Here is a 27,352-nt window from a genome sequence, read left to right as displayed (position 1 = left end):
TGAATGGTTTGAAGTTAAAAATCACCTTCCAATAGGCAGTTATTTTATAAAGTTGCCCGAACCCTAGTAGTAGTCCTACTCTGTCAATTACATAAACGCTTGTAATATATCACACGATTCTATTCTTAGTACCTCTTTCTACATCTTCACACAAATTAACCCACCAAACTAGACATAGCCTCAGGAAGGTCTCGGCAATAAAGGTGTTAAAACAATACGTGCGTGCGTGTGTGTTTGAAAACTCAACACACTGAACTCAATTGCAAATTTGTTTATGCTCGACCATGCCGAAATGTAGTAATTATACACCTGGTAGCAGCCCTTTAATGGACCTCATTAAAGTACACCTATTCATTAAAGTTCAGATGTTCCACCAATCAGAAAACACCATTGCAGCAATATGAAAGCGCAAGTATCGATTATTCTCGGATATGCAATCGAAAGACAACTAGCGAAACGTCACGGAGGCTGGAAATCCAATACTGTCGCAAAAGGTTATGTTCTATTACTATAATAATTAGCGTTAATTGTAAATAATATTCAAATAAATTCAATTTGTCATCTCGTTTTTCAATGTCTAAATCAATTTCAAGATTATATCAAGATTAATGTTTATTTTACTCTCTAGATTATATCAAGGTCAATGACATTTGTTTCGCGGAAAAAAATCAATACTTTCGCGTCTGCGCACATCTCACAATTTACGAGATATTGCACAAGGTCAGTTCCGCTCCCCAGTCAGATAAGAATAACATGAATACTTATGAATAATTTCAAGTTAGAAATAAGGTCGAGCATAAAAAGTCGTATGAAACTTGCCTATAATGGTAATTAAGACGCTCATATGAAAATTATGAAACTCGCTTGCGCTCGTTTCATAAACCTACTCCCGTCTTAAATACTACCATTATAGGCTCGTTGCATAATGTACTATTGTAACAAAATATTAAAATGTTACAGTATTCTACTCCTATTTCTATATTCATCACAACCAACAGGTCGGACATGATATCTTTGATATTACAGGTTCCACAGGAGTGGCTAGTGAAGTTCGGGAAATATACTACAAAATATCCAATAAATGACAAAGAATTTGTGGATCTGGATGTCGCCACAGTGGGGCTTAGACTACCAGCCTCTCACACGACTTTTCCCAAGAGGGTTCTCAAACTAAGATGCATGGCACAGCTTGGTGACCAGCAGTGGCAACTACAGCGATGGACATTTCTTATTAACCATCAAGTGCCTCATAGAGGTGAGCATAAACAGATGCAGTTTGAACAACAGTTGGCTGAGAGTGATGGATTTTGAAGGTGAGCCTTACCTTGGCTTCCTTCAGAAAGAAAGTCAGTGATGTAAATACTGGGTAGGCTGAAAAAATCTGCTTTTCCCTCCCTATTATATGGAGGAGGGAAAAGGGGGCTTACACAGCAGCTTGAGGCTTATTGTGCTTACCACTCCTATTCTGTGAATGACTGGGTAGCCTAACGGTTGCACTCTTGTACAAGTACAGCATGCCACACCATGAACTTAACTTGGGCTATGGTATGCATGATAATGATATGTGAATTAATGACGGCGAAATAAGTCCTAGGGTCCACACCTGTGGAGTAACGGTTAACGCGTCTAGCCGCGAAACAAGGTGGCCCGGGTTCGATTCCCGGTTGGGGCAAGTTACCTGGTTGAGGTTTTTACCGGGGTTTTCCCTCAACCCAATATGATCAAATGCTGGGTAACTTTCGGTGTTGGACCCCGGACTCATTTCACCGGCATTATCACCTTCAACTCATTCAGACGCTAAATAACCTAAGCTGTTGATAAAGCGTCGTAAAATAACCTACTAAAATAAAAATAAAAATAAGTCCTAGGTCCAACACCGAAAGTTACCCAGCAATTTTGTTTTAATTGATCGAGGCAAAACCCCATATAAAACCTCAAACAGGATTTAAATCTGGACCCGCTCATATCATGGTCAGACGTCCTAACCGTTACTCCATAGCAGTGGACAAAATCTGCTTACTTTGTGTCTTTTTATGAGAACATGTACATCGGTTTTTCTATCAAAAGTTTTTGTGACACAGATCCCATAAGAAGATGATGACCACTCATTTTCACCCCCAAACAGAATATAGAATATATCTTATTTGTCTCAGAGCACCCTGTCAATCAAGGATATTTCTTATACCATAAAAATTTAAAATTTCTATTTTGTCTTCCTCCATCTGCTATTTTAATATATAAATTTGTTGTAAATCTACTGTCTTTGTAAACACATTTTTGTTTCATATGTCCAACTTGAAGACTGTTTCTCTTTTAATACTAAAAATATTGACCTCAATGTTCTCTCAATTTGAGCCATTTTACGCAAAATTAAAATGTAATACACACATGCATGCACTTTTGATTAAACTAAATTCAACAACGCAGTGCTTTCAGAGAGCACCAATATAGAGCGAGGTACTACTGTGATGGAAGGCTAGCCTTGTTTAGTATGGAGATGGAGTGAATCGATACCCCCTCCCTGGTCACCCGCTCAAGCTTGCGAGTCAAGATCGTAGCTATGCCTTTAGAGGCTTTTGCCATAAGCCTCAAGGCTCGCACTGCTCTCTCCATACTGGAATGACCGCCAACAGTGAACTTAATATATACAGAGACATCACTTTATTTTTACTAACATTTTTAACATTAACCTGGCTATACTCGGAAACACTGTTACCCCCCTTTCCATTACAGGAGTTTGGAGTTGCTAGTGCAATATGTAAACAAATCATTTTACTAGCTATAGGACGAGAGAAAAGTAGTGTATCCATTTATGTTACAGGAGAATATAGTATTACGATTTTTAATTTGGTCATTACTTTACAGTATTTTATCAAAAAACAGTAGAATAGTAACACTTTTTTTTCACAAACTCAGGTCTACTTTGTTCAGCATATTACTAACCTAATTTATTCCTGAGAATTTTGTGAGCACTTCCGTAAGAAACCCCAATTTCTAAAGCATCTTCTGTCACCTTTGTTGGCCATCTTACACTTTTCTTCCTTTCTGTACACTCTGTTGCTCTAAATTTATCTACCAGATTAATGACATTTCTACGAAAATATTCCATAATGATATAATCAGGAAATTGTGAAAAAAAAAAAATAAATAAAGAAAAAACTGTTGTTCACATTCGGTTATATTGTAATTACAGTTTCCATCATCGTTCTTCATACCTACAAATAGTAAAACAAAACTCTTGTTTAAATAATGCCGTTAAGTACCGTACCATATTTTAGGGTGCCGTACTTTCGGTAACTCTAATCTTCACTTGTGCTCAGTCCACACAGATAAATTCAGTTATGCTACACACCATACTTGTGTGAAAATAAACTTCAATAATATAAGCTTTTTCTTCTATAGAAAATGCAACATATTTCTGAAACACACTGTACTCTGTACTGTTTATTTCACTGCTAGCAACAGCGGCCGTAAGTTGTGTGACTGACGTTAGCAAGGACATTAATGAAAGGGGTGGGAGTCAAGTACATTTAGAAACGCAGTTACAATAAAAATTGAAGTAAAAATAAAATGATGTCCCTGTAGAAGAATCGGAGTGCAACCAAGTGTTACAAAACATCGTTATTACAAAGCCTCTTAAGAGCGTTGCCACTGAAAAAAAGTAAGGCTGGGTGGCCCCTATTTTCGATTTAATACACGTAAAATAACCCTATCCACAAATGGGAGGGCACTGGAGAAAATTTACCAGTCATTTCTCTACCACGCGTCTGTATCATTGTTCCAAGTGCATGTCGGTTTGTCCCAACTTTTATCTGTAACCTATACCAACCTTACCATATCTCAGAAATGACATTAAATAATGCCAGACTAAGAGAATCCAGGAAGGTTGATCATGAATAGAATCAATGAATAAACAGTCTACTACAAGTCGGGTACATGTCATCCCTTTGCTTTCCCTGAAAACAGAACCAGGTGTCCACACCTGTGGAGTAACGGTTAGCGAGTCTGGCCGCGAAACCAGGTGGCCCGGGTTCGATTCCCGGTTGGGGCAAGTTATCTGGTTGAGGTTTTTCCGGGGTTTTCCCTCAACCCAATATGAGCAAATGCTGGGTAACTTTCGGTGCTGGACCCCGGACTCATTTCACCGGCATTATCACCTTCATCTCATTCAGACGCTAAATAACCTAAGCTGTTGATAAAGCGTCGTAAAATAACCTACTAAGGCCCAATTGTATAAAACTCCCTGACTAAAGATCAACTTTTCTTGCCTTAATACACAAACATTCTTATATTTTATAAGGCTCTATCGTGTTCAGCAGTATCAAATAACATAACCTATAATTATATTATGTTTATAACAACCATTAATTATTAATGGATATAACAGGTACATTCATAAATGTTCAATTAACTGTATTACTAAAGGAAAATTGTCATTTTATAAAGCTTTATTATGTTTAGCAGTATCAAACACCATAACATGATAACAACTTGGAGAACAGTCAACCTTCTTATTGTCCGCCATTATTTACATAGCACAAAAAACCAGTGTCTCCAACAGAATGTAATACGGAAAGTCTCCAAAAAGTAGTTGTAAAGTCGCTAGATTTCTCATTATCAACAAAGAAAGATTAAATTTTGTCACTATGGGGTGCTAAAAAGGTCCCTAAATCCCTATTTAAGCAATATAAAAGTTAAAAGAAATTGTTGTTGAAAAAGAGTTAAAGTCACTAGATTGGCAACACTGAACAAACCTGTGTAACATGGTCCGCGCATCACGTATTTCATCTGTTTATGCGATGTTGCCAAATCCTTTTCATGTGAACTTAGATTGCATTTGAACCAAGGTAATTTGATCGCAGAAAAGTTTTATACAATAGAAGAAGTGTCTGAACTCGGTTCACTTTTCGATCTTCGATCAAAGTTGATCTTTAGTCAGGGATTTTTATACAATTGGGCCTTAATCGGAGAAATTTCTTCAGTCAAAGTTGACTTTAGTTTGAGACAAATTAATCTCAGATTAGACTTTATACAACACAAAATTCCAAGTTCAGCTGAAACAAGGATCAATTTAACCTCTGATCTAAGATTAAATGGTTTATACAATCGGGCCCAAAATAAATAAAAAAAGAACCAGGTGACATTTGTAATCCAAGTCTTATTCGGAGCCGAGGATTAAAAATTTAAAGAATTGCCGTGTTTTTACTCGGACACTACGTGCATGTCTAATAATAATAATAATAATAATAATAATAATAATAATAATAATAATAATAATAATAATAATAGTAATAATAATAATAATAATAATAATAATAATAGTAATAATAATAATAATAAGTATAACAACAAAACCAACTGTGGTAACTTTCGAGGAATATCACTTTTGTTGACGTCGTACAAAATTTTGTCCAATATTCTTTTGAGAAGATTAACTCCGTACGTAGATGAAATTATTGGGGATCATCAGTGCGGTTTTCGGCGTAATAGATCGACTATTGATCAGATTTTTTGTATTCGACAGATAATGGAGAAAAAATGGGAGTATAAGGGTACAGTGCATCAGTTATTCATAGATTTCAAAAAGGCATATGACTCGGTTAAGAGGGAAGTATTATATGATATTCTTATTGAATTTGGTATTCCCAAGAAACTAGTTCGATTAATTAAAATGTGTCTCAGTGAAACAAACAGCAGAGTCCGTATAGGTCAGTTTCTATCTGATGCTTTTCCAATTCACTGTGGGCTAAAGCAGGGAGATGCACTATCACCTTTACTTTTTAACTTCGCTCTAGAATATGCCATTAGGAAAGTTCAGGATAACAGGCAGGGTTTGGAATTGAACAGGTTACATCAGCTTCTTCTCTATGCGGATGACGTGAATATGTTAGGAGAAAATACACAAACGATTAGGGAAAACACGGAAATTTTACTTGAAGCAAGTAAAGAGATCGGTTTGGAAGTAAATCCCGAAAAGACAAAGTATATGATTATGTCTCGAGACCAGAATATTGTACGAAATGGAAATATAAAAATTGGAGATTTATCCTTCGAAGACGTGGAAAAATTCAAATATCTTGGAGTAACAGTAACAAATATAAATGACACTCGGGAGGAAATTAAACAGAGAATAACTATGGGAAATGCGTGTTATTATTCGGTTGAGAAGCTCTTATCATCCAGTCTGCTGTCCAAAAATCTGAAAGTTAGAATTTATAAAACAGTTATATTACCGGTTCTTCTGTATGGTTGTGAAACTTGGACTCTCACTCTGAGAGAGGAACATAGGTTAAGGGTGTTTGAGAATAAGGTGCTTAGGAAAATATTTGGGGCTAAGCGGGATGAAGTTACAGGAGAATGGAGAAAGTTACACAACACAGAACTGCACGCATTGTATTCTTCACCTGACATAATTAGGAACATTAAATCCAGACGTTTGAGATGGGCAGGGCATGTAGCACGTATGGGCGAATCCAGAAATGCATATAGTGTGTTAGTTGGGAGACTGGAGGGAAAAAGACCTTTAGGGAGGCCGAGACGTAGATGGGAGGATAATATTAAAATGGATTTGAGGGAGGTGGGATATGATGATAGAGACTGGATTAATCTTGCTCAGGATAGGGACTGATGGCGGGCTTATGTGAGGGTGGCAATGAACCTTCGGGTTCCTTAAAAGCCATTTGTAAGTAAGTAAGTAATAAGTATAACATGGCATTCCCTGCGTTATAGTTTCATGAATGTTTGTGACAAACAATTTAAAATAATTCTATGTTTAGTATTTGATGGCAGTAATATAACATACCAAAAATAATTAATCTTCATCTTCAGCTGAGTCACCTCATGAATCATTGAGTCCACTGCTGTGGAGTAGTGGTTAGCATCCCTGACCATGAAACGATCAGGCCCAGGTTCAAATCCTGATTGTGGCAAGTTACATTTTAAAATTTCTTTTCAGAACAAGTAAAATTGTACTCAACTGTTCTGTTTGAAATATCGCAAAGAATAACCCCCCTGAAATTAATGACATTACTTACGATTCACTCTGTTTGTATGTAGTTAACAAAAGTCTCTTTTGTCCATAATTTCAATAAGCTTCTCTCTTCTACAGCTGTCAATTCTGTTCCGAGCATTGAACTGCAAATAAGTCACATTACTCTATCATTTTCATGTATCACTATTTCATTTACCTTTGACTGAGGTTCTGGTTGATATAGCCTATCAATCAACAATGGCACGACAACCCTGTGTGAGCCCTGGCCTTCTGTAGAAGCTTTCTCCATTCCTCTCTCAACAAAGCTGTTCTTCTCCAGTTCCTTATTCCCAGTATTTGTATGTCCTTTCTCACGTCATCTTCCCATCTCAATCTTGGTCTTCCAACTTTCCTTGTTCCTTCCAGATTAGTGCTAAACACTTTCTTCATAGTTCTATCATCCGCCCGCAACACATGCCCGACCCATTGCAGTCTCTTGATTTTTATGGTTGCTACAATATCTGGTTCTTTCAAGAGTTTATATAGCTCATGGTTATATCTTCTCCTCCATACATTCTGTTCCTCCACTGGTCCAAATATAAGCCGTAAAACTCTTCTCTCAAATATATCCAGAGTTCTTTCATCCATTTTTGTCATCGGCCATGTCTCTGCTGCATAAATCAACACTGATCTCAATAGCACCTTATACATTAGTATCTTTGTGTTTCTTGTTATTAGTTGAGATGTAAGATGTTTCCTTAGTCCATATAAAGTTCTATTTGCTAAAAATATTCTTCGCTTTATTTCAACACTAATATTATTCTTACAGTTAATTTCTGTGCAAAGATAAATATAGCTATTCAGAGTCTCGAATTTATATGAACCAATCTCTATACAGGATGGACGGTAACCTTATACAATCATTCACACACATAACAGATCATGTCATTTGGGAACGTTTTGTCATGTAATATTTTTTCATACGACCAATAGTTTTTGTAATATTTCAAGAAAACGAATGTTGCAATGTGTCAGAGGAAGAACAACTGTTTGTATACATCTGAAATCTGATTAGCGTAATATGTAACTAGTCGGCGATGTAAGCAATGGAGGGGGAAAGGAACTGGCCACACTATCCCATTATCTCCTGGCTTAGTTGCCTCATAAATGGTGCTTTGTTAGTATCATTTGTGAGGTTTAGACCTGTCCTTGGACAGTTAACTGAACAACAACTATTCCGTTACCAATATATTCATTATTATTCTTATTGCCATCTTTGTATTACAAAAAAGCATTTATGTAATTTTTTTACATTCAATGCCTGTGGACATCATTACCAACTTCTTGGCCCCTACTAGCCTGGCAGTACGATTAATTCCATTTCTGGATTTACAGAACCTCAAAAGGAAAATTTCATTATTGCTCCATATGAGAGTTGAGCAGGGTTTATATTTACTTGGGTAAGAAATGACCAATAAATTTTACTTGAAACCCTCTCATTTAAGAAGAGGTTTCTACGTGCTTCAAATCTACTATATAGGATCCTCGATATTAGAGTCCCACGTGAAGAAATCAAATGGCAATCATCAAATTCATCTCACTTATTTTGTATGCTTAATAATCACAACTGCGTCCATGTGTAATACAAAAACTTTTATATCATTTGTGTTGAGAGTAAGTCGCTAGTATATCATTCTGAAAACGGTTTTCTTGTTTCTCAATACAAAATAAGAACAAATATGGCCCTACTAACATCAAGTCAAAAATGCTTTTTTATCAACAGTAATCTCACTAGACGTTTTGATTTATCTAGAGAAAATCAAAACTCGAGTGGGATTTAATTGACTATTACACGATTAGAAGAAAGTATATAAAGAATAGAAGTAACGAAGTACTCCAATACAATAAAATATTAATTGACTTACGAAAATACAACTGTCTTCAAATGTATTATTGTACCATCTCAACATTACAAATATTACGCTAGATGCATGCTAGATGGCAGTAGTGAGCAATGCCTTCTCGTCGAGAAGTTCTCGATCTATTATACACAATGGCAATGTTACTAGTCAAGAAGGCTTTGTTGATTCAGTTTCATTTTTATTAAAATGCAACATTCCACTTCAATTATCCCAATCCCAGTAATCAACGTCACTTGACAGATGATTTTCAATAATAATCTTAATATTAAACAATCTCTGATACGTGACTATCCACAATATCATATAGCAGAAGCTATAACATAACCTAACTAATATACACAAGTGTTAGAAAAGTTTTAATTAACGACGATGACATAAAAAATAAACACGAATAATTTTAAAAAGAATAATTATTGAATGTACAGTTTTCAAATTTGAATGTGGTTGGTGGTTCAATTGATGTTATATTGGACGTGTGCGTAATAGAAGTGGAACTCGTTGATTTAGGCCTACATGGTGTATTCAACTTATTCAGAATTTCCGAATGAATAATTTTAAAAGGAATAATTATTGAATGTACAATTTTCAAATTTGAATGTGGTTGGTGGTTCAATTGATGTTATATTGAACGTGTGCGTAATAGAAGTGGAACTCGTTGATTTAGGCCTACATGGTGTCTTCAACTTATTTAGGATTTCCGAACGGTGCTCTTCATTTATTTGTAAATCGGATTTCAGAAGATGCATATTGTAAGTATGATCAGTGATTCTTATTAATTCTTGTTCTTGAATGCCAATGCGAGTCATATTTGAAACTGCTATGCATCGACTGGAGTGGTTTGTAATTTTATATGTATTTTTGACGTCCAGACCAGCGCAGTTTCAAATGTTGGCAAACAAAGAAACAAATGCTAGGGACGCGATAAAATTAAACAAATGCTAGGGACGCGATAAAATTAAACAAATGCTAGGGACGCGATAAAATTAAACAAATGCTAGGGACGCGATAAAATTGTGCGATAAGCAGCCATGATTGGTTGAAATACGTCCTTTCGTACCGTTTTATTGGTCAAAAGTAGTATGACGTAGTAAGAGTGTAATAATCAGAATAATAGCCACAACTGGGATTCAATTAATTTTTATTACAAATTGTGAGATCATGTTACTTTTTCGTTTGTAACAGACATTCAAATTTAGCTCCTCCATTATCCACAGATATCTGAAAATGAGGAATGCGAAACTGGGAAACGTGAATGTACACATTAAAAATTCCTCGAATTAGGCTATGTGTTACACATTCAGAACTTGTGAACATAAACATTCTTCACTGTTTATTATTACTTTATATGCGATGGTCTTTAATGTTAATGTTATATTTTATTTAACGACGCTCACAACTGCCGAGGTTATATCAGCGTAGCCAGTGTGCCACAATTTTGTCCCGCAGGAGTTCTTTTACATGCCAGTAAATCTACTGACATGAGCCTGTCGCATTTAAGCACATTTAAATGCCATCGACCTGGCCCGGGATCGAACCCGCAACAACGGGCATAGAAGGCCAGTGTTATACTAACTATGCCAACCAGGCTAACTGATGGTCTTCAAATGATGGTCTGTTGGATTTAGGTCTGGTAATCTCGGTGGCATTCCAATCTATCACTGATGCCCGGTTTCTGGAAAGACAGTTACCTGTACATACAGAGTTATCTATGATTTAACATGCTTGTATGTTTAAAATGAGTTATCGAAACAACAGTTATCGTTATCTTTACAGTTATCTGTGCATCTACTGGTAACTATACCTCGGCCTGTAGTTACCTGGCTGTTCATACTGATTCGAACAAATACCTACTTGTGGCGATACTGCATTACTGTTTCGTAAACTGTAATAACGGATATTAAATTATAATATAGATAACAATAAATTAATTTACTATATTATCTCTATAGTTTTACAAATTTGGTGTTCTATTTACACAACTTACGGTAAATTTATTTTTATTTTAGTAGGTTATTTTACGACGCTTTATCAACATCTCAGGTTATTTAGCACCTGAGTGAGATGAAGGTGATAATGCCGGTGAAACGAGTCCAGGGTCCAACAACGAAAGTTACCCAGCACTTGCTCATATTAGGTTGAGGGAAAACCCTGGATAAAACCTCAACCAGGTAACTTGCCCTGACCGGGAATCAAACTCGGGCCACCTGGTTTTGTGGCTAGACGCGCTGTTACTCCACAGGTGTGGATCTTACGGTAAATGTTTTAATTTCTATGACATATTAGGATAACAATGTGTGTTTATAACTACGTCTTTGACTTATAAAGACAATTTCGAACATATTAAGCTTAATTTTCGTCATCAACTTCAGACTGTATGTCATCAGTCAAGGAATATTTTATTTTTGGGTGTTCTACCAATGCCAATGGCATGAAAGCATTCATATGGGCGAATGTAAAATATTTTAACATGTTTATCAATATGGCTGTCATAGCCACCACAGCTGAATACGGTTGCAGTTTTGAAGCAGAAGTTACATCTAGCTCTCTCTCCACTAGCATTATTTATCTCAATAATCACGTCAAATACCAACAATTATTGCTTTTTTAATCATATTATGATTGAGTTGGAAGTGTATATGTACACTATCTTTTATCACATGGTTCTTTAATTAAAAAACCTTGCACCTACTAGTAGTACAGAGCTCACTGTGTACCTATCAGCCTAGATCATATACAACAGATAACTCATCCCTATGTTAAAATCGGTAGCACTTTGAAGAGAACAACAACCAGTATCGCCCACCGTCCACTGTAAACGAACACAAGTTGACAGTACAGTCGCTAATGCAACTTAAATGGGAGTTATGACGTGACTCCTTATGTAACAACTAGATGGCAGCATAGTAAACCTGACAAAAATTGTTACCGTCAAAGCCTATAAGGCCAAGCTATCTGGGTATATATAAGCTATCAGCCATATTACTACTGAAAATTTCTGCAAACAAAAATAAATATAAATAACTAAAAAATCACTAACAAAATATTAGTGGAGACATCTATGGACGACAATAGATATTGAACTTGAAGTTACCCCAACTGTTAATTACAAGTGCTGATAACTCTACATTTAACTTTCCGGAAACTCATGAAAGTTATCAGTGCAGTTGAATTTGTAAGAGCAGTGAAGTAACTGAGAGTGAGTGCACTGTTCACTGAAAGGATCTCTAATGCAAAGGAAGAGGTGTGATGGGACTCCATCATGCTTAAACTACAGTCTAGTATATACAGTCGCAAAGCTCAATACGTAGTAAATATGCAAACATTAGGTAGTTGCTCACCACTAGGATCGCTAATATCGCCTCATTACAGGCAATGCAAAATAGTACCGTCACAGTCTATTGTTTCTAGCACCCTCAAAACTCACGCTTCGTGACTGTATATACTAGATTGTGCTTAAACCATGTTTATTTCATTCTTAGATTTGTAGTTCGTCCTCAGAAGGCGTGACAAGTTTGCCCCTAAAAAGTGCAGTTAAAGCTTGCTGCTATTCTCATAAGGAAAACATTTAGGTTTCTCTATTAATATTTTTCTTATTTCTTATCCAGAAACATGCACACCTATTTTTTAACGTAGTTACGACTCACTTTCACGTGCGTCTCTCATGTAAAATGGGCTGATATTGTTCATTGTTTGTTTCAGTGCCCTCTAAAGTTATACTAATAAATTTCAGAGGCAGCAAGTTTACTTTAACTTTTCCAGGGTCCAGATTAATTGCATATTCATCATAAGATCACCAGTCACTTTACCTTGTTCTGACTGTGTACATGTACTGCTTATTTGATACAGAAACTGATCAAAGAAGTTATTTATTTTTATTTGTCTCTGTACAGGAAATTTCAAAAAGTCAAGAGCAGCAAAACACCAACCAACGAGTTTGCTTCCATTGGTTCTGATGGTGATATTGTTTTGCTGCTAACACTGTCACATCATACTTTCCAGCAGGTAAATAGTCCATATTACGATTAATTTAATCATATGTAATATTATGTATTGTATCTAACACCAAATGACGCTTGTAAATTCTCAAAGTTAAATGAAAATAATGTTCTACTATGTTACTCGTACAGGTAATGCAAAGCATGTAAATGCACCAATATTTACTATCTCATTATTTGAAGTACAAAAAGAAAATATTCAGATTCTGAAAAAAATTTATTTCGAGATCTTGACGAAAATACAATTTTTCAAACTTACTGTTACTAAAAAAGTGATTTTTGACTTGTGATCTATGTGTTTCTGTATACAAATTTAACCTCAATTGTGACTGAATTTTGTTCATATTCAGTACCTAATGGTCAAATTATTCAGGAATGATGTAGTCTACATCAAATGTAATAATTTTTAATAAAATGACTGATATTAAGAAAAACACGTGCACAAAATGACAATTTACTTAAAATGTACTTATTTCTTTTTAATGACCTTATACCCAAAAACCAAATTAAGGCTGGTCTTAAAAAATCTTGTGTTGTTCGTTGTCATTTATTATCAGTTTAAAGAAATGCGCCTCATTCTTTTCCACTAATTATAGGAACATCTACGGGATTACAAAGTATGTTAGAGATGCAAAAGAGGAAGTACGTCAGTACTTCCAGTATAAATAAGCATTAAAATCCATTATAACAATGTCAGGCTTGTACTATGTTTCAATTTTATGAATTCTCTGTTTCTATTGATCTGAAGCATGCTTTAGGTGGGTGAGCAGCAGCTCTTGCCCAATATTCCATAATATCATACGTAGGAAAATACAATATGGATAATTAAGAACTACATATTAATTATGTGAATAAGCACGTATACTCCTAACTCGCATGTGAATAAGTATACAGTAAAACCTTGGATTATGAACATAATTCGTTTCGAAAATGTTTTCTTAATCCAAAACACTCGCATCATGTATCAAAGCGACTTTCTTCATAAAAACAATGCAAACCCAGATTATTTCGTTTCACAAACTTTTATTCATATAAACTATAGTATAATTTAAGTAAAATTCAATACAATAGTGCAAGACAATTACTTTACTGTATTTTGTTTTTTTAATATCTTTCACCTGTTTTACTGCTTAGTAAACTCCTTGAACATTTAAAAGAAATATTTTCACTGTCCCTAACGGAATCACTTCTGACTGATTAGAATCTTTTGTTTTGACTAAGAACCTATCCAATGACACCTGCTTTTGCCTCGTCTTGAGGATTTTGCGGAAATATAACATTGCATTGTCGTTAAACAGATTTATCACACGCACTGCTACAACCTTATCAGGGTGGTGAATTTGAAGAAAATTTTGTACTGCTTCCCACATTTTACACACTGCTTTAATCCCATTTGAAGCGAGGAATTCGCTCACTCTTTTCCCCTCTTCCTCCTCAGACGAGATCCCCTCCATTACCTCTTGCTGTTGCTTGCAAGCAAATCAAGTTACATACAAATCGTGCTGCTTGTATTGCAAGACACTGCTCGTTTATCAACAGTAATCTCACTAGAGGTTTTGATTTATCTGGAGAAAATCAAAACTCGAGTGGGATTTAACTGACTATTACACGATTAGAAGAAAGTATATAAAGATTAGAAGTAATAAAGTACTCCAGTACAATAAAATATTAATTGGCTTACGAAAATACAACTGTCTTCAAATGTACTATTGTACCATCTCAACATTACGCTAGAGGGCAGTAGTGTTTTATGATTATGTTTTCTTGTTATCAGTTGTGCCAACTATGGAATCTTCATTGGACTCTGTGGACGGTTACTAGTCAAGAAGGCTTTGTTGATTCAGTTTCATTTTTATTAAAACATTTGCATTCCACTTCAATCATCCGGATCCCAGTAATCAACGTCACTTGACAGATGATTTTCAATAAATCTTAGTATTAAACAATCTCTGATACGTGAAATAAACAAGAAACGTTTTAATTAACGATGATGAAATAAAAAATAAACATGAATCATTTTAAAAGAAACAATTATTGAAAGTACAATTTTCAAATTTGAATGTTTTAGTGGTTGGTGGTTCAGTTGATGTTATATTGGACGTGTGCATAAAAGAAGTGAACTCGTTGATATACATGGTATATCCCTCAACTTATTCAGGATTTTCAAATGGTGCTCTTCATATATGACCAGTGATCTTTATTAATTCTTGTTCTTGAATGCCAGTGCGAGTCATATTTGAAAGTGCTGTGCATCGACTGGAGTGGTTTGTAATTTTCTGTTTTTTGACGCCCAGACCAGTGCAGTTTGAAATGTTGGCAAACAAAGAAACAAATGCTAGAGTAGTGATAAAAATAAACAAATGCTAGGGGCGTGATAAAATTAAACAAATGCTAGGGACGCGATAAAATTGTGCGATAAGCAGCCATGATTGGTTGAAAGACATCCTTTCATACCGTTTTACTGGTCAAAAGTAGTGTGCCGTAGTAAAAGTGTAATAGTCAAACATAAATGTTTCCTCATTGTTCGCTCACAAACCAAGTTACTCGTAATCCAAGGTTTTACTGTATTTGATTGAAGATATAAGCTCATCTTGATCAACATATTGATATTTCTTTTTAAATAATCCAATTCGTATCAATTCACATGTAGGTATTAATCATTATAATGGTCAATACATCAGCTTTTCATGGCAAAGGAAATTTAATCCAAGGAAAAAAAAATCCCCATGGCTCAAGCAAAGACTGAACTGCAAATTTTATGTAATATGTCATGCTGACAAGGTGAATGTTGGCAATCTCCCTCCCCCCCCCCTTCCAGCATCTATGAACTCTCCCCTTCCTCTTTCTTCTTTTTTCGGTAGCTTTCTTGTTTTTGTCAGTCTCGGCATCATGTAAGATAGAATTTCATGAAATATTAAAGAAAAAAAAAAGTTTTTATTTCCTAACGAATTTTATTTTTGTATGTTGTCAGGCATTGTCAGAGCTTTCTAAAGAATATTTTAAAGTATGTTGAATGGTTCACGAGATATTAAATGTTTCATATGGTAAGAGTGTGAAAATCAAGAGATGATTTTGACATGGCCGCCATTTTAGCAGTTCTCCAGATTTTTCTATGATACTTTTTTCTGGTGTATAAGCTTATTCTTTTTCAAACAATCTAACGTTCACTGCTCTAGTCGAAGTAGGCGCAGAGCACTTTGAACAAACGTAGGTAACGCAACAAATCTGATGCCATGAGCACTGTAGTCACCCTCCCATGTTGAAATTTAAGACTTTTTACATAAAATAAATTACGAGGTTATAGCAAGAAACGGCATGTTTTTTTTCTACGTAATCCAGTTTCTAGTGTTTCTGTAATGATCATCCCTAGGGGAGAAGCAAATTGTCACTTTTATATCGTCACTGTGATATATGCACGTGAAACTAAATGTCAGGCAAACCTTTCAGAACTTTCTTCAAAATTTCTATAACTGTTAAGTGTTGTTCTTGAAATAACTATCACTTAATTTGCCAGCTGTTTTGAGAAACCGTAGATTTTAACATTGTCAGTATATTCGGAAGATGTGTTTTAATCCATTGTATAACGACACTGCATCAAATGTGTGATGTAATTGGTGATAAGAAGAGGTTATTTGAAGCAACGAGTCTGATGATTCGCCATGAGATTACTTGATATTTACCTTATAGTTTGGAAAAAACTTCGGAAAAATCCCAACCAGGTAACCAGCCTAAGTGGAATTCAAACCCTCATCTAAGTGTAACCTCGAAGCACGAAATGAGCTTGCTAATTCCTGAGCTATGCCAGTTGCCATTATATTTACTTAACAATGCTTAACAAAGGAGCCAGAGAGATTCTTACTTTATACATATTTTTCCAATTTAGAAAAATTGAATATTTTATTATTTAGGAAATACTGGCATGATTTTAGATTCTTGTGGCATTGAGCTTCATAATTTTTAAGTTCTTTTTTTTCCACTTCGATAAACGTTAATGATAGTACACGAAATACTTCATGACCTGTATTTTCAGGTACACAAAGTTACCGCTGCCACTACCATTACAGGTCATCCTCTTACCACCACCACCACCACCACCACCACGACCACGATGACGATGACGACCACAACCAATCACCACTACTGTCAGCTCTAGTATTATCACCACCCACCATACCTGCCACCACTAGGGTTGCCACCTTTTGATGAACAATGTAAGAACATAGACTAAAAATAAGAGACATTTCACAAAAATAAGGGACAGGTCTGAAAAAACTTAAAAATAGTAGTTAGCTGTTGTTTTCCATTAATATTGTACATTATTATTATTATTATTATTATTATTATTATTATTATTATTACTATTATTAGTAGTGGTAGTCGTAGTAGTAGTGAATTAATTTACTTGCAAGTAAAAATATTCATAATTATTTCAGGTATGATTTAATTTCATGGTCCATCGAAAAAGAACCAGAGAATCTCATTTTTTCCAGGTGTACTTGGAATTTGGCTTAGCTTCTTTAAAATAAAAAATTCGGCACAGAAAAAGCCAACAAAGGCAAAGACGTCTTTCTTACTTTCACTCCGAGTACACCGACTACTTACTACTTCCGGGCTGAAAAGACGGAAATAACCACTGTCATATCTGTGACGAACTATCAATATCTAGCTTATATGTCGATAGTTGATCAGAGAGTAGGCCTATAATATGAACACTGAGCTCAGATACCTGCTCTAGGTTGAACCAGGTCAGTCTTCTGGTTTGAATATTCAGACAACGAAAAAAACTTGTACTTTACGGGACAAGGACTCTATAATACGGGACGCGTAATTTTTACATGAAATACGGGATATCCCATAAAATACGGGACAGGTGGCAACCCTAGCTACCACTGACACTATTTATGCATTAAACATGTATAGCCTACAATAAACTACTTTTTTTTTCGTTCACATTTCTTTAGATATCCCATATTTCTTTTGCAAATTCTTCTTAAATTTTGGAATTAGCCTTGAAACATTCATTGTACAGTATGTGGGATGTGCAGCTATACCTTGTATCTATAAATCTGCAGGTAATTAAACAACTGGACAAACTCTTTTTTTTATATATATATTTCTGCTTTGCAAAATCACCTAACAGAGGACAAAATATTAGTTAACTGTCCAACTTTGTGAACATAATAATAATGTAGTTAATCTAAATAATAGTAGATAATATACTATCGATATATATAAACCAGTGTATAGTTCACTTTATCATTTCAATTAAATATTTTCAATTCTTGTCTAGTATCTATATTTCTCTTATATTTAAATCCGTTTCCACATTTCGCACATGCCCTGTTCAAAAAAGAAGTGTATATTAATCCTTAATAAAGAATCTGATGTAAAACCAGTCTGTATGGTCAAGGTACAAAGTAACAGTAGCAAATGAAGAACACAACAAAGAAAATATGTACAGGATTTATTTTATAATATATTACACTAATCGTAAGCTACAGCCATAAAGGAAAAATTACATGTTTTCTGCAATCTAGTAAAAATTTTGCTCAGAATCCATTATTTCCTTTGTCACAGTTTAAGGCACTTGATAAATTCTGCAATAAAAAGCTTGAAGCTACAGTTTAAATTGGTCTCACCTAACACAATTGTCATGTATCATACTAACTACAAAAATATCATCTGCAACAATCAGTGGCGACTGGTCATTGGGTACTGATAGGACTGTGCCCCATCATGCTAATTAATATTAGTTTTAAAATACGCTTCAAAATGGCTGGAACTTAGTTTTCAATTGTCTTTTGAATCTGAGGCATCTTTACCTCATATGCATCTGCAGTCGGATCTTCACCCCTGGCTGTTTAAGAGGCTCCATGTGTGCACATAGATTTGGAAACAAACAAGTTAATCATCAGTCATTTTGAGCTATTTTAAACTCTATTAAAATACTTTTTACTATGGGCAGTGCAACTTAAATACAGAATATGGCAATATGATACTGACAATGATATCTACTGACATACCCAGACGGACTGCTCCTAGTCTCATGTCGCCACTGGTAACAATAATAGACTCTGGAAGATATGGGATAGCAAGAACAAGCAAATGAAAATAATGAAAAATAAATTGTATAAAATTGAAGAAAACAAAAACATTACTCTTTACCTGCCTCAGGTACATGCACATGAATACACCAGGAATTGACCACTGTGTAAATACTATTATGGCACCTTTCGAGATGCTGGACGTCTAATCTAAAGGAGAGTGCAGTTACCCACTAATTTACACTGATCGAAAATAAGGATGGCTTCCTCACTGTTGCCTCAGGTCAAATAGTGCGAAGTCTCATAAGTGAATGTAACACAAAACTCTCTTCTTCTTATTACTGAAATATGTGAATACACAAATGCTGTAGGATAAGCAGCGTACGTAAAACTGACATCTTTAATCATGTCAACTGCTAATTCATTATCGTTAGGAATTCTACTTTCTAACTATCGGGGCAATTCTAATTTCCTTAATTATTACTCAGTACACTGTACTGTTGCTGTAATTTTGGCAGTTGATTTTCCACTGCGACAATTAAGTGCACTAAGGGAAGTGGATAGCTCTAGTCAGACTTTTGGTTTTCACCTTTCAAACATGAAGTAATGGTATATAATAAATAACTATGAAAATATGGATCTATTATTGTTATTATTTTTATTTTTTTATTTATTTTTTTGTTTTCTTTTACTTGACCGCATTTTCTGTCATTAATCTAGTGAGTACCCAAATAGACTAATTATGAAAATATGATTTTTTCTTAGTTTGTTTAGTTTCGTCTTGTTTTTCTGTATGAACTCCTTTTTTTTCCTAATAGTCACTGAAGTGAGAATTGATTTGCAAAATCCTAAAATTTGACTGAAATTCATCTGCCCTTAATAACTTCAATACATGAGAAAAATGTGTATGTTCGGTTGTTTCTTATCAATGTAAATCAAGAGGTTACCCACACTACTGTCTCTTCATCTCACTATTATGACATGATAAAAATAAAATATAAAGCAATAAAAAAGGTGAACTACATTACATGTCTACAATTTACTGCCTGCTTTTATATGTCGCCCTAATTGTGAAGTTTATAAAATTGATAAAGATGTCTAATGAAAATAACTTACTTGCGTTTGTGGTAAAATGCAACATTATTATCCCCATGTCTACTACATTTTAAAAGGAAAACTTTCTGCCAGGTCAGTAACGTGAATGACAGCTAAATGGTCAGTTCGCTGTTGAGCATCATGTGTATGTTTGCCAAGTGCAACTCTGGCTGCAGATTATCAGAAATTAACAGTATGAATAATTTACATTTAAGGCACTTTTTTATACCACATTAAAACAACAGGATGGCATATCACAGAAACTCAAGTGGAATGATTTGTCTGAACTGCATTGCATGCTGAGAACTGGCAAGTGTTGGTACTTGGAATGATTTCGAGTTCATCTGTGGAAGACTTCCTTAAGAAACTGCTACTACAACAGATCAACTTGCAAATGACGGGATCAGTTCAGTGTTGCTGCAATTAATTGTCCAAAAATAAATGAGCACATGTAAGCCACATTGTGGTTTAAATTCAATACTTGCAAGTTCACGTTTCATGGAACTATCACATCCATAGCTACCCAGCCATCGATGTTCGGAAATCAGGCTATTAGGTCATTTAACCCATTCACTGACATGTAGCGCACACGGCTGATTATCCCTCTACGACAGGTTCCAAGAACTTAGAAGTTATCGAGACCAGATGCCTAAGACACGTGGCTCAGATGTGCATTACACGAGAGTGGAAACGTTAAATGCCTGGGGACAAAAGCACGTAAATAAGGTTAAGAGAAGGGAGGCCTCTGCTACAAATGCCTTATATTTGTAACAAAACGTTACAAGTAAAAAAAATCCTACATAAATTGGATCCTATCTAAACAAAAATATTAAAATTTAAAGATTCCAGACATCCAAACATCTATTAAAGGGCCTCTGGACTCCAAGTTATGCACTGTTTCAAATCCTACTTAACGTCCAAGTGCTTCTTTCTTCACTTCTAAATCCTTGCTAAAATACTGGGAAAAAAAATGAAGCACTTAATATTATTCCCTGAAAAAGTTTAAACTTATGGATGTGTAATCCATCGTCACATTCCTCTCCATTTGAGTTTCTGTGGCACTTAGGAATCCTTCCTTAATGCTAAATCCTAGAAAGATGCTGATATTGCTTAGCCAATAAATGTAGGAAATGCCATGGATGGAAATACAGCAATCACACATCCACTTTAAATGGCGAGCCTGGGATATGGTCATCACCCCACTTGACAATGACAATGTACTCGCCTCGTTCCCGCACAACATAGTTTACTTGGTAGTTGTTGCGACCCATGTGCTTGATGAACACCTCCTCACACGGACTCTTGGGACCATACACGCCCACGTACAGAATGTTGTTTCCTGTAATTTTAAACATTTCACTGCACTAACTGCAAACTACATATAAGCAGGTTTATGTACTAGACGAAAAGCTAACATGGTGCATGTCATACAATTTTTGTGAATTTACATATGAAGAGTACAATCAAAGTCACAATTGTCATAAAGGTGATATCATCTATAGTACTGCAAGCTTTAGTGTTTTTCTTATTAAAACTGGTAAAGAAGAATTATCACCATGTATACAATCATTCTTTCCTACTTTTTGATTAGGAACAGCAATAAATGTTGCTGTGATATAATGAATAAGATGACATCACCCTTAAGAGCATTGTGACTTTGTTTTTCCCCTGTACTCTTCATATTATTATGAAAGAAACTGTTTCCATCTCAAACTCCTTACTGCTTCCATCTTCACTAATAGACGAATGACTAGGGTATTACAACCATCACAGTGCAGTTAGGCCCAATGTATCAAGACAATATTGCCAGTGGGACATACTACAGTCCGCAGAACCAATGCTTCTGAAACTTTTCTGTAAGAAGTACAGTTTAGAAACCTGTAACTATGTATGAAAAATTCTACTTTTCATGGAAAAATGATCTATCACTAAAGAGTGATATTTTGTACAAAGTGAAAGGCATTTAAGTGATTTGTTTGCAGATGTAAAACTTTCAGCCACAACACAATAAACTATGTAAATAAAAATTCACTTTCTCACTGAAAACTTAACTGAAAAAAACATTTTCAGTCAATGTCAATGCCTAATTTGCGAGATAAAGTCAGGAATATTAACTATCGAATATGAAATATGGTTGGTCAATTGCCAGTGCCTTAGATATAGTCAACTAAGATTTTCCTGGCATTTCGCTAAGCACCAGCAAAGGGCAATTCATTATCTTTAATGACAGAATAATAAGGCGAGGATGCTGACTAACTTAAGAATTTCCTGCCTACGACATTTATCTGTGAAATGTTTAACATTTTCCATGTGACATAGGACATGGTGTGATATATAACGTTCAACTTTAATTTTCCTCCTGGATTAAGAAATGTTTTTCCATTTTTATGTCTGATAAGTCAACACTACATCATTGTGCTTCAACCTTCCAAAGGGAAGTACAGAAGGCACTAGTCCATCAACAACGACTCATATGACTATTATACAGGATGGATGGCAAATTCTGCACCAAAATTTAGGAGGTGATTCTACATGTTAAATGTAACAAAACGTTTATTACACTTCTCCTTCAATGAAGCAACGTTAAATAGGAAAAAAAAAAGTCTTTCCCAATATTTGCAGCATTCTATTGCGGTAATGGCCTGAGAGAAATGGGTGATTGCTATGAAATCAGATACAGTAGGTAAAAATAATCTGAACAGTTAATGTCTTGAATCTTTTTTTTTTTTTTTGCAAATGAAACCGTGAATTTAAATTGAATAATTACGAAAATCGTTAAATAAATCTTCCAACGCAGGACACTGTCGAGCATCACCAACTGACTAAAGCAGAAGGAGAGGGGAAGGTAAGAAGTGCATGCGGCGCTTGCTAGAATAGCCGTGCTGTTGCTAAATGCTTCATAGAAACATAATGATTTCCTCTAAAACAGTGAGTGTTAGGGAAAAATACTTTTTTAGATTTTTTAAATCTCTCCTTATGATCTATTACCAGTTTCATTTTGGTGCAGAGGTTACCATCCACTCTGTATATGCAGCAGTTATCCATACTCTCTTCAAGATATACAGTAGTGGCAAAAATAAAACCGGACCGACCCTTGTAGCTGATTTCAGAGCCTTGTTCACTCCAGAGCACGATAGACTGGTAACTAAGACTTTCGTGGTTCGAATCCTGCCTGGGAAGAAAACTTTTTTTTGTTTTTATTCACATTTATTCCCAATACTTTTCGATTGCAGCGATATTTTACTACTTTATTAACTTATTATTCCCAGAACATGAATTTTACCAGCAATCGAAAAGTATTGGGAATAAATTTGAATGAAGAACAAAAAAAAGTTTCCTTCCCAGGCGGGATTCGAACCACGAAAGTCTCAGTTACCAGTCTATCGTGCTCTGGAGTGAACAAGGCTCTGAAATCAGCTACAAGGGTCGATCCGGTTTTTTTTTTTTTTTTGCCACTACTGTACACTGAAGTATGAGCATCATGGTTTACATAACAGTGCTAGATCACTATAAATGAAAAAATGGCCATGATTGTAGGAGTAATCTGTGACATTATCCATACTGACTGGCAAAAACAGAGAAAAAATAAGTTTATGTTATTGTTTACCAAATCAAGTTGTTAAAGTTTATGTCGCCTTTCTTTTGCAACATTCATACAGTATATTTTCGTCACAGTCTGTCTCGAATTTTCAGTCATGGCTTTTAGCTCCCAAGATGCTCCAAGAATCATACACTGTTGAAGGGTAAACAACTCCTACACCAGGTTTAGGTCGTAAGAGAAGCATCCCTAAGCATAATGGCAACTTCCTCTCGATACAATTTTTCTAAGATCAGCGCACAACAGATGTCGAGACCAGAAATTGTTCGCAGCAAATGTGAACTCCAGGAGACCCAATATAGAATCTCCACTCTGTCTTACTGTCATGTCATTGACATTTATATTCCATAGTCGCTGCCAACATTTTCTGACCTTCACTACTGTTGCGAGTCAAGGGCATGAAGTAATATTTTCTAAAAAAATCTGTGTTTCTTTTTGCAGGTCAGTGTATTGTATAGGCTACTCTAACCCTTCAGTGTTAAAAATACAGTCAACTCCGGATATAGTGAACCTCTGCAGACTAGCATATTTCGTTCACTATATCCGAAGTCTCTCTCCCCTAACCTTAAATGACAGAAATGAATGAAATTGTGAACAAGAAAATAAAACATTTCATTTTTGTGGAATGGATTACACTGTATACTGTTACTCATAGTTCATTTACTTAAACTATGCTGTCGACCCATGTCTGCTTGCAAAAGATCATATTCAATGTCACTTATAATATTTGCCTTATCTTTCAAAGAAAACACTTTACGCTTCGACATTTTTATACAGTACATTCACTGTTGGAACACTAGAAACAGACAGTCAGGTAGAAATGACAAATGCTGTAATGGTATGACTGCGTACACAGCCTTGGAATTTCCCGGGTCACTTAATGGAAACTGGGAGAGGGTTAATGAAGTTTGAAAGCCACCGAAATCTTACCTTCATTTATGCTCTGTACATAATGTCCGTCTCTTTTTAATAAAAGAAGGAAATTTCATTTTCCGTTGTTGTTGTTTCAATGCTATACGTCATAATAGAAATGTTTCTGAGAACAAAAGGCAACCCTTTGACGGTGGAGGATTAGAAATAACAGTAGAGTAGAGTGCCTAAGAACAGAATGTTAACCCTTTGACTGTGGAGTGTGGCAAGGTTGTCACGCGTTACCTGGATTTACAGTACAGCTCATTGTCTAGGAATCACTAATCCTACCTTTATCCTTTGACTAGAGGAGTAAGAAACTTAGAATGTTGTTCTCAACACATTCTTTCAATTTTATACACGAAGGTCTGACTTCAAATAAGAATTTGTCAGGATACAAGGTTCACAATAACTGAAGCAAGGGTTCACTACAAACAAAAATGTTAATGTACTTTTTAATGTATGCGGGTCAGGACCAACGATTTAGGTTCACTATAGCCAAATGTTCACTATAACAGAGTTCACTATATCCAGAGTTGACTGTATTTAGTAAAAATGTCACTAAGTCACACTTAATATTGGATTCATTAAAAGGCAACAGTCTTATGCCAGAGTGGTTTGGAGGTTATAACGTACCTGCATCTCCTGCGTGAACTGTGAACATGTTCTGCTTTTGCAGGTAAGCCTTCTTGAGACCCATGCCTTTGCTGGTTACTTTGGAAGCATCTGACTTGAAGAGTGGAAGAACAGGTCCCACTTGTTTGCTCTTGGACACTTTCTGCACTGTCTCCACAACAACAGACGACGTTTCCTGGGCTCCCCTCTCAGCCAGATCCTCACCTGAAACCACATTCAGTGAGAAATAACTTCAATCAACAGAGAATAATTCAATTCATAATGGACAGCTTTTTATATTATGACAGCTTAATTTTTCCATAAAGAGTATTTACTGAAAATGAATTTTGTAACTAACAACAGAGCTTTTCTAACACAAATGATATAATAGCCTGCGATTAATTACAAGTAAGGCTAGTAAGAGTGGCATTGTTCTTCATACATTCCTAAGCATTCGCTATCCTTCTCTTTGCCAATTACGATCATCTATTTTTATGTGATGTTGCCATATCGTTTCCCATGGGACAACCATATAGTTACAATAATTTGTAAGCTTTTCTAGAGAGAGCGTGCACATGGCAACCCATGATGATGAATAAACAGTTTCTGGAAATTGATACATCATGACTCTGACCCTAATGTGAAGCAAAATGTTAAATGGTGATGAAGAAAGACGATGCAGAAATAAAAAGTAGTGGAAGTACCTCTACGTCCATCTGCCAAATCTGGCTAGTCTTGCTACAACTCAATAATATCCAAAAGGGTATTATGATTTATTTTAACAAAGAGTGTTTCCTTTCTATGCACTCGAAGAGCTTTACTAACTCATTAATGTTTAGTGTTTACTTCATTGAATTACGTAACCAACAGACATTTAATCAAATAATGTAATACAATTGCCAATGTGACTTATTTCACTATTGTATCTCAGAAGAATAAAGCAATATTGAACTCTAATTGTCTAATTGAACTCTTTACCTATTGGCTGGCTGTTGTAGGTCTATTGCTGTGTTGGTAACAAAATTACGAACATATCACTGGCCAAGTACGTAACACAGTGAAAAATGAATGTAACGACAATATGCAGGTCAATATAGGCCTACTAACTGCTATTAAAATTTATTTACGCCAAGCATGAATGTATAGAAGTAAAGTGTTTTGAGCGAGGAAAAATAAAATTTAATGTATCTTCTTTTATTCGAAATCAATGTACTTTATCAGAAACTATCATGAAAACTTCTATTAAGATAATCTACTATGACAAGAACTGAAGCGTGAATCAATTGTGCTCCTATATAAAAAAAATTAGAACACAATTTTGTGGTTCAATGCAAGAACCCTGTAACTCTTATATAGCTTGTTCTGAGAAAATCTAAGTTAAAGGAAAATTTAAGTATTGTACATAATTGCAATGCAGTATGCTGCCAATTCTCTTCTATCTCTAATGTAGATATCTTTTTATTTAATAATTTATTGATCGATGAGAGCATTTAGCACTATACTGACCACTTTTAAATTAAATAAACAAATACAAATATAATGTGTCACATTGAATTGAGGCAGCCATGTAGATACTTAAGTCTACACAACAGTCACAGTAAGAGAGATGATAAATAAAAAGATTTAGATCTATATTAATAATATCATAATATTTTAGGGTTACAGGGATCTTTCACTGAACCACAAAATTATATGTACGTGCAAGGCAACTGTTGTTGAGCTCATGTCCAAACCTTCTCTCATAAATATAAAGGCAGTAAAATCAATGCTTACAGTAAAATAATTTTTCAGTCAGGACTGTGTTGCATTTTATGACTTAATGCTTCAGAACAAACAATTGTTACAAGGAATTCATTCTTCAGAAAAGAATGCCTATTGTATGAGCGACTCTGGTTATAACAGTGTATTCTCAGGTGAAGCTATTTTGTCAGGAGTACATTTTCAATTGATTCTGTTCAATTTATTCTTTTAGTGCAGTACTTCATTTTCAATAACAGTATTTAATTTACTTCAATTGTGTGACAACATGGATAAGCGCGGTGTAAAATATATACTAAAGCTCAATTTTTTTACTTGGTTATTTAACGACACTGTATCAACTACGAGGTTATCTAGCATTGATGGAATTTGTGATAGCGAGATGATATTTGGCGAGACAAAGGGAATGTGACTTTCTCCTCTCATTTAAACTGAGCCACAATAAT

The 27,352-nt window shown here is 35.2% G+C and overlaps 2 protein-coding genes across 4 annotated transcripts in view; one reads left to right on the top strand and one right to left on the bottom strand.

Annotated features, from left to right (window-relative positions):
* Window positions 1–17,414, top strand: part of LOC138707776 (uncharacterized) — a 63,342-nt gene extending 45,928 nt beyond the window's left edge. Inside the window, exons 5-7 of one of the 2 annotated variants that reach the window (XM_069837669.1) lie at window positions 1,027–1,255; window positions 12,783–12,894; window positions 16,952–17,414. In XM_069837669.1, the coding sequence (XP_069693770.1) occupies window positions 1,027–1,255; window positions 12,783–12,868 (315 nt within the window). In that variant the 3' untranslated portion in view covers window positions 12,869–12,894; window positions 16,952–17,414. Of the gene's footprint in view, window positions 1–1,026; window positions 1,256–12,782; window positions 13,191–16,951 lie in introns of those variants that run through there. The other variant, XM_069837668.1, reaches the window with a different exon arrangement.
* Window positions 17,415–18,334: 920 nt separating this feature from the next.
* The window catches only part of cher (filamin protein cher), a 1,020,924-nt gene continuing 1,011,906 nt past the window's right edge, over window positions 18,335–27,352 (bottom strand). For both annotated transcript variants that reach the window (XM_069837665.1, XM_069837667.1), the window contains 2 exons: window positions 25,170–25,373; window positions 18,335–21,365 (listed from right to left, as the gene is read on the bottom strand). In XM_069837665.1, coding sequence (XP_069693766.1) covers window positions 21,181–21,365; window positions 25,170–25,373 — 389 coding nt within the window. In that variant the 3' untranslated portion in view covers window positions 18,335–21,180. The remainder of the gene's footprint in view (window positions 21,366–25,169; window positions 25,374–27,352) is intronic.

Source organism: Periplaneta americana, chromosome 10 (genome assembly GCF_040183065.1).
Source record: "Periplaneta americana isolate PAMFEO1 chromosome 10, P.americana_PAMFEO1_priV1, whole genome shotgun sequence".
Classification (NCBI taxonomy): Eukaryota; Metazoa; Arthropoda; class Insecta; order Blattodea; family Blattidae; genus Periplaneta; species Periplaneta americana.
Note: the sequence above shows the minus strand (reverse complement) of the source record. Positions and strands in the feature narration are given on the sequence as shown.